The sequence below is a fragment of the Engraulis encrasicolus genome, chromosome 6 (genome assembly GCF_034702125.1).
Source record: "Engraulis encrasicolus isolate BLACKSEA-1 chromosome 6, IST_EnEncr_1.0, whole genome shotgun sequence".
Lineage (NCBI taxonomy): Eukaryota > Metazoa > Chordata > Actinopteri > Clupeiformes > Engraulidae > Engraulis > Engraulis encrasicolus.
This window is the reverse complement of record NC_085862.1, coordinates 4,818,582-4,827,512: the sequence shown is the minus strand read 5'-3', so window position 1 is coordinate 4,827,512 and position 8,931 is coordinate 4,818,582. Positions and strand designations below refer to the sequence as shown.

Sequence of the window (8,931 nt, the reverse complement as noted above, 5' to 3'; positions counted from 1 at the left end):
GAGAGAGAGGGAGAGAATGAGAGACAGAGAGAGGCAAGGCCAGACAGAGACAGATACAGTATATTGGTCACAAAATATAGGTCTCATTTTAATTACTTATACTGTAATTAATGAATAGATATATAGCCTACAGTGGACAGGCAGACAAGCAGACAGACAGATCGAGCACTTTAGAGGAGTTGGAAGAGAGATGTTGACATTTGGGTTCCCTGTTTTTTTTTTTTTTTAAATTTCTCTGCACATCAGTCTGGAGGTGAATCAGAGACATTGAATAATTGTAAAGGCTGTCTGTAGGGGCATTTTGGTTGTTGGTAAGGCTGCTTGATTATGAGAAAAATCAATATCACGATTATTTCAGTCAATATTGATATCACGATTTTTTTAAACAATATTTCTTTTAAATAATTGTGCTGAACAATTCACAATCTTCCCTCCCTTCAGCAGTGTGAGTGGAGGGCCATAGAGAAACACACAGTGGTGTTCTGCATGAGTGTTGCGTAGCAAGATTGCTCTGTGCTTGCAATGGCTCAAGAGGAGGAGTTAACCTACCTTTTGGCTTGGCAGTATAGATAAATGACAAAAATATTGTTTCAATTCAATATTAGGAAATTAGATATTGTTTGACAGCAATACTGATATCACAAAACAAATTTGATATATTGCACAGCCCTAGTTGCTGGTACCTTCTTGTAGGTGGTCTCCCCAGAAGCATCCACCCCCCTGTGGCCGATCTTCTTCCCCTGGGCATAGACGGGCATCCCCGACGACGCTGCCAACTAGGAGAGAACACACAAAGACTTCAGCACACGTCCAAGAGACACCGGCGATGAGAACCAGCTGTTCACATATGGTTAGTCTTTATACATGTACAGCATGTGTGTATGTGTGTCTAATGTATGTAAGCAACAACAAAAAACTCTAACCTTACTTAGCATCTGCAGTTGTTGTTCTGTATATTTCAAGAAGTGCACTTTGTATCTGCTAATGATGTTGAATATAATAATGTGATTTGTCCTCGATTGTAGGTGTCAATGTTATGTGTGTCACTGTGGTTTGAACATGAAAAGATCACACGTATGTATGTAGACTACAGTGTAGAAATAAAGGCGTTGTAGTGAAATATTCTTGTTATTACAGTAGCAGTAACATACCTCTGAAATGAAGGTCCTCCCAGAGCCCCCTGTGAAGAGAAGAAAGAACACGTTAAAGCACACTGTAGTGGCACACCAAAGGAAGACGATAAGATCATTAAAGAAATCATTTTATTGTTCATTAATCAGCAGAAGCACACGTCTGCGTCAGTATCTCCTCCCACACACACACACACACACACATTCACCAATTCCAGCCAACCCCACCGCCCACGTCTGCGTCAGTAACCCCCCCCCACACACACACACACACACACATTCACCAACTCCCAGCCCAACCCACCGCCCACGTCTGCGTCAGTAACTTGCCCCCCCCCCCACGCACACACACACACACACACACCAACTCCAACTCCAAGCCACCCCACCGCCCCAAAACACATCTCGTCTCCCACAGATGTAACGAGAGGAAGTCATCATCCAAATGACTCTCACACTGTTGCTAAAAACAGACGCATAATTACTAGCTCAGTCTACGCAAACCCTTAGTGTGTGTGTGGGTGTATGCGTGTGTGCGGTGTGCGGTGGGAGTGTGTGTGTGTGTGTGTGTGTGTGTGTGTGTGTGTGTGTGTGTGTGTGTGTGTGTGTGGTGGGAGTTTGTGTCTGTGCCCCTGTGTGCCTGTGTGTGTGTGTGTGTGCCTGTGTGTGCCTGTGTGTGTGTGTGTGTGTGTGTGTGTGTGTGTGTGTGTGTGTGTGTGTGTGTGTGTGTGTGCGTTTGTGTGCGTGTGCACTACACCAGATGACACAGTCATAGCCAGTCCATTTACTTGTGCCTTAGTCCATCAATATAAAAAGGTGAAATTGTGGCAGCGTAGGACTGGGTGGAGTGAGTGAGAGTGAGTTCAGTTGTTTAAGGCCTCCAGTCTGTTTGAGGCTTGGCGCCACATCAACAGTCATCATTATTAGCAGGCGGGAGAAACAGCAGAAGCGCTGGTCTGTTCTTGTGAGACGGCAGTGGCAGTGTGTGTCTGTCTGGCTACAATGGGCTCTGTGACTGACTGACTGACTCCCGCTCCTGACTCCCGCCCCTGCCACTCCCGCCCCTGCCACTCCCGGCCCTGCCACTCCTGTGGATGTTCACTTTCTCTTAGCCAGGCTGTGCCCTCCTAGTGACGCAACACTTTCAGCGTTGCAACTAGTCAGGTCAAGAGCAATGCAAGTACTTTCTGAGTTCCTGAAAACATGGGAACTCCTCCCACTTCGTCGGCAAGCAAACAACCATAAGCAAACCAAGGGAGGCGGGTCAACCATGCCGTTTGGGAAATGTAAATTTTTATGCTCTTGGTCAGACCAAGTCTCGAAGAGATTTGAACGTCGATGATAATCAGGCTAACTTTCTCTAACCCGGGTGGTGAGCAGTGGGAGATCATCTAGTGCAGGGGTCCCCATGCCCCTTTGACTGGCCCTCCACCTCTCTGCACCTCACCATTTGAACTGGCCCAAAGAAGCAATCCTCACAGAAAAAAAATAATGATAAAATATACTTTTTAATCAACAGGCCTAGTACATAGCCCACATGATTGATCCCGGCCACCTGATCACAGTCAGGAACGATAATGTGGCCCCCAGAGAAAAAAGTTTGGGGACCCCTGATCTAGTGTGTCATGAGAAATTAAAGAACGACTAATGACTGAATGAATGGTGGTGAAGTATTGAACATGAAGAAATCGCAAGCAAGGAAAATGTTCAACCTTATGGAACTAACATTAGGAAGGACCCCGCCAAATGCCAAGTGAAAGTGAAAGAAAGGCGAATAAATGTACCAAATGCCAATGTAACCCAACGTATGACTGCGCATTGAGTCCCCCTCAGGACCACGAACTTGCCACCACGTCAATGGTCAATGTATCACAGTCTAATAGATCAATGCTACCAATACTAGTGTAAACAACAAAAAACATTTAATTCATACAATAGATGCATTATCTGTGGTTGCACCACCCTGACGTGTACTGCCACTACTAAAACGTCATTGTCCTGCATACATTCCCTTACAACTGGAGTCTTTGACTCATATCAAAACAGTTTAAATCAATCAAACTCAAAGCAGGCATGACAACTCATAGCATCCAGATGATCTAACTTCATAAAATACAGATTGTTCAGTGATTGTATGTACACAGTCAATGGTAGCGTTGCTTTTAACAAATGAGCTGTGAACGAATTGATGAGCGTTGATCATAGTGCCCTGAGGTGTGTGATTGAGACAGCAGACGTCTCTGGCAGCAAATCAGAGATCTGGACGACCAGCAGCAACGGTCTGGTCAATCACAGCTTTCCAACAAGTGAAGTCAGACTCAAACAAACGGGAGATGCAGACTGCTGACCATAGCTGAACGTGTATGTCCTCAGGTCCATGGTGTAAACGTGATGAACAGTCCCAGTGCATCAGTCACCATGCATTCTGTTTGAGGCAGACGTGGCCTAGTGGTTCAGGAGATGGGCTTTAGATCAGAGGGTTGCAGGTTCGAACCCCAGTCTTCTACTCACAATATCACTCCATGGCTGAAGTCCCCTTGAGCAAGGCACCTAACCCCACACTGCTCCAGGGACTGTAACCAATACACTGTACCAAGGCACCTAACCCCACACTGCTCCAGGGACTGTAGTCCCTTTGGATAAAAAAACTTCAGCTAGGTGCAATGAGATGCAACATAAAAATGTAACAAAACAGGGTTACAAAGAAACAGCACATGGATTTAACAGCATGGGGATACATTATTTGTGCCACTAAGGAGGAGGACGCGTCTCGGAAAGGGTATCAGGGTTACACCCCGATTTTATGTGAATGTTAAAAATTGTGTACGTTATTTATTCTTTGGGTGGTTTCATACTCCATTTCATACGTGAAGCAAACTACCGTACATAGTGTTCTAGATCATGATGGTCACATGTCTCTGATACTAGCTAACCTATCGTTTCTCAACAGGGGCTCTACAACCCCCAGGGGCTGTTAGGGAGCCCTAGGGAGGCGTTGAGGAGGATACAGCTGAGAGGGGGTGGTGCTGAGTTCCCATTGAAACTTATCACTTGCTGCCTCTTGGCCAGGACTCCCTGGAAGAAGAGTCCCTGTGACTCAACGGGACCTTTCCTGATAAAATAAAGGTTAAATAAAATTAAAATTAAAATAAATAGGGTAGCCTCGCGAGCCATCCTACGTACTTCCGCCAAAGGATTGGCTCCACTACTGTTGTCTGGCAGTGCTTCTCTGTGGAGTGCCTGGACCAGCAGAATTTTGATCGCAACGCCCCCCCAGAAAACAGCCAATAATCGAATACGCCCCCCACGTGGGGACGAAAGGGGGAGGACGCTCGTGACAATGACGTACACATCTGCGCCAGAGCCATTGGTCTGCGCTATGTTGTTGTTGAGTAACTGCCAACGATTGGGTGAGAGGTGTCCAATAATTTCAAACTATAACTGAGTGCAAACTTCCTGCTTCCTACAATCGCTTCAGAGCAAACAAATGCCAGACCATCAATACGAAATGAAATGGTAGTATTATGGGATGGCCAGGACCAGGCTATAAATAGGGGGCATTAGTTTATTTTATTTTTTAATACTAAGAGGAGCATTGGGAAGCTTAAGATGAGGTCAAGGGGGCGATTTTTGAAAAAAGGTTGAGAACGAGGTTGAGGATGACTGGAGCAGTAGAGGAGCAATGTTCTTTCCCCTCGCCTTGGTCACAAGACCTAGCCTGGTCCTGACTCCTGACCATCCCATAATACTACCATTTGACTGCTGAGTAGAGGAGTAGAGGAGCAGTGACGATTCCCTTCACCTTGGTCACATGACCACCACTGCAGGGGACTATTTATGACTGCTGTTCACCAGAGCACCGCATCGCAACCATGAGCAGAACATTTATCAGCCAAGGTGGGTTAGCGGCTAACCATTCACCCACGACCACCCACCTTGGCTGATAAATCTTCTGTGTGAAATGCTGGATGCGGTGCTCTGGTTAACAGCAGTCATAAACAGTCCCCTGCAGTGGCGGTCACGTGACCAAGGCGAAGGGAAACACCATTGCTTTGCTCCGCTACTGCTCAGCAGTCATCCTCTCCTTTTCTCTATGTCTCCTTGAATGTTGTGTGTGTATTAGGGATGCAAATTATCGATTAATTCATTAATCATTAGTTGATAGTGTTATCGATCGACTTTCGATTAATCGATAAGCAGCGTTTTTTCACCTGAATTTCATAGAGCCTTTTAAAATATCAGCGAAATAGTTCAAACACTGAGTTCAAAAAGTAGTGTTATATTAAATTATATTATGAGAATTATATTATGATCATTAAGCCCATATTGTATTTTATTGGATGATATTATATTATTGTAATATAATTATAATTATGCATTAGGAAAAGAAAGCTGTTTTCTATGGCATCTCCAAACCACCTTTGGGGAGGCATTGCTTTCACCCAGGAGTGAACTAGTAGCCCCACGCCCCCCTCTGTCGCCTTGCCTATATGACAGACAACGTTGAGTGAAACGTGATCAGACTCAGGACTTGTCTGCATATGTCAGCCAACCACAAGCATTTTAATTTAATACGCTTCAAAATAAAGAAATGCCATATGTTGGGTAGTGTGTTGTTGTCCATAATGGATAGTAATGTCAACAAAGTTCGTTTCTGAACAAAAAAAAAAGTTATTTCCTGTGTCTGTAAGGAGAGCTAATACCTCTATGGCTAATAAGCTAACAGGCTCCATTGAGAATGAATGGAGCTATGACAACAACACTTACAGCTAACATGGATTCACCTGAAATTGAACAGATGGTGCTCCTCTTCACGCATGGTCATATATATTCATGCCCAGTTCAGCTAATACTAGTCTTGATATCTGACAGGGTGTAGTGATTAAAATTACAGCTCACAATTTGAAATGACTACGTCTGTAATTTCGCTAGTTAGCACGCTAACCTAACCTAGCAAGCTTAACCCTACAGTAAAATGCTGCTTGCAGTGACATGTGCCTGTCTTGAAAGATCGTTTTTCTCATAATTCAAGCAGTAACAACTTACACCATTGGACTTGGCATAATCACAGATTCAAGTACACATCTCCAAAAGACCCACAAGAACTCTAGAAGTTGCAATAACGATTTAATACATAAAATCTGCGCACCATGGATTTGAGTAGGACTAGAACGAGAACCACTGGCACTCAACAGTCTCTAGCGCCCTCTAGCGGTTAATAGCGATTATTATATGGTTGTGACGTCATCTGTCGAATGCTCCATTCATTTCAACGGGGCTCCCCAACGTTCGGACGTCTGTTATTTTTCGATAACGGACGGGTTGGTCTATAACAGACCGCTGTCAATGGCAACAAGACTTTTCACTGCTTAAGCGACTTTTCAACAAGACTCTAATCAGCTGCTGTGATAGATAGCACCCGTTGTCCTGGCTACCGCTGTCAATGGCAAGACGTTCACTGCTAAAGCCACTGGCTTATATACAAGTCAGTGGCTAAAGCGAATGTTTCATATCACTCCGCAGGGGGTCCGGTCTTTTGTCACTCTAATCAGCTGCTGTGATAGACAACACCTGTTGTCCTGGCTACCTGTTGCCTAGCGCTGTTCCACAACGGCACTGTTTTGTTTTGCGCAGCAACAATCTTAACATTAAATAGGTCTAAAGAAATGTCCCCGCCATGTGTGAATCATTTAAGTATATCCATATAATAAGCGGGTTAACTTTCGGCGAGTCGGTCGCTTTGTGGAATAGCAGCACTTCAGAGAGAACAAGACCCCTCCGCTCCGCGTCGGGGTCTAAAGATTCTCTCTGTCGTGCTGCTATTCCACGGTAGCGACCTTCTCGCCGAACGTTAACCCTTACTTAATACATTTTAATCGAGCAACCTCTTGCTCGACAACTAATCTAAAGTTGATTAATCATTTGCATCCCTAGTGTGTATCCATCTATGAATCTATCTATGGGTGGGAGACCCATATTTTTTCGTAACATTGGTTAAAAACCTTCAAAACTGTTATTATTCCTTTAAAAAGCAAATGTCAATGAAAGAAGATGTGGTAAATTATGTTTCATATTAGTCTTAGATGAGAAGAAGAAAGATTTATGTAAAGGTTTATATGTCAAATTTCCTGCGGTGTGACTGTAACATTAATGAAACAATATATAATAATATATATATAAATTAACCAACAACATTTTGAATAATGTATGAAGCATTTGGCATGATTGCATAAATCTTAACTTTAGATTAAGATATGTGAATGTTGAAAAAGCTCAAGACAGTAATATTAACTACAAGTTCAATTTCGTAACACAAATTGCGTCCTGTGGGGTGACATGTATGTCAATGTTTGTGAATGGGCAGCTGCAAGGCCAACTACAGGGGTCTTAAAGACTGGCTCCTAACCAGTCAGTACCTCAGTTATTGGAGAGTGTTGTGGAAGTTTAAGGTGACTCTTAACCTCTTAATATGTCTTCATATTGCAATCTTTCTGTCACGCAATGCTTAGGTTCATTTTATGGTGTCCTGTGGTGTGACTGCTCTTATAGGAGAAAAAAAAGTGTTTTTATTAATGAAAACACATATTAAGATTAAACATGATATCATTATCAAGTTAGCATGAGCTCAGATGTCAGTCATGTATACAAAAGGATTAAAATGGCCATAATGCAGTGAATTCCCTGTGGTGTGACTCCATTTTCCTGCGGTGTGACATGCCTATGCTATGTGTTGATGCAGGACACATTTTCCCAAAAATGGCAAAAAATAAGGTGAAATTCCACAGACCACTGAGTGCTTTATTTTTTTCTATTTTTTTCCAATTTTTATCCATCATTTTTTTCAGGAATTTGAAAAACTTTTTTTTTTTTGCGTTACGCCCTTAAACGTCAACCACCCCTATCTATCTATCTATCTATCTATCTAGCTAGCTAGCTAGCTATCTATCTATCCATCTATCTATCTATCTATCTATCCATCTATCTATATATCTATCTATCTATATATCTATCTATCCATCTATCTACTGTATGCCTGCTATTGCTGTATGCCTGCTATCGTTCTATCGAATCTATTGCATCTATCTATCCATCTATCTATCATTCTATCGTATCTTATCTATCTATCTATCTATCTATCTATCTATCTATCTATCTATCTATCTATCTATCTATCTATCTATCTATCTATCTATCTATCTATACCTCTCTGTATCACGTTCCTGATAACTCTTTTCTCTTCGTTAAACATGCAAATGTAATCCAGCATTAGATATAAAATCATGAGAGAAACTCTAAAAAGCCATCTACCATGGAACGAAAAACAAAAGTCCAGATGGTAAATTGAACGAGAGAGGTCTTCAGGCGAGGCCCTTATCTTGCAGCCTGTGAAAGTGAACCTGCAAAGTGAATCCGTACCCTGTGAATCGCACCTACTCAAAAATTCATTGCGATCTTCTATCAACCGACTACTAGCTTACTAACACGTTTCATGAAAAATAGGTCATTAGACGTATTGTGTAATCCTGCTAATCAAGTGCCTAGACCAGTGATTCCCAACCTTTGTTGTCCTGTGTACCCCTAAGCAAATTTGTCATATGATGAGTAGACCCTCCTTCATGCTCTATATCTGTTCCTCTATCCCAATGTGATTACACTCCATATATTTGGTATCATCACATTTTCCACGTACCCCCTGTGTTCGCGTACCCGTAGTGGTGCACGTACCCCCGATTGGGAAACACTGGCCAAGACTATCTAACCAACCAAAATAAATGAATATGGCAAGACCATACAGTACGTG

At 42.9% G+C, this 8,931-nt stretch overlaps 1 protein-coding gene across 2 annotated transcripts in view; it reads right to left on the bottom strand.

Moving 5' to 3' along the window:
* pip5k1ca (phosphatidylinositol-4-phosphate 5-kinase, type I, gamma a) overlaps nt 1-8,931 on the bottom strand; it is a 77,728-nt gene that overhangs the window by 46,787 nt on the left and 22,010 nt on the right. For both annotated transcript variants that reach the window (XM_063200499.1, XM_063200500.1), the window contains exons 2-3: nt 1,152-1,180; nt 684-776 (exon numbers count right to left, since the gene is read on the bottom strand). In XM_063200499.1, the coding sequence (XP_063056569.1) occupies nt 684-776; nt 1,152-1,180 (122 nt within the window). The remainder of the gene's footprint in view (nt 1-683; nt 777-1,151; nt 1,181-8,931) is intronic.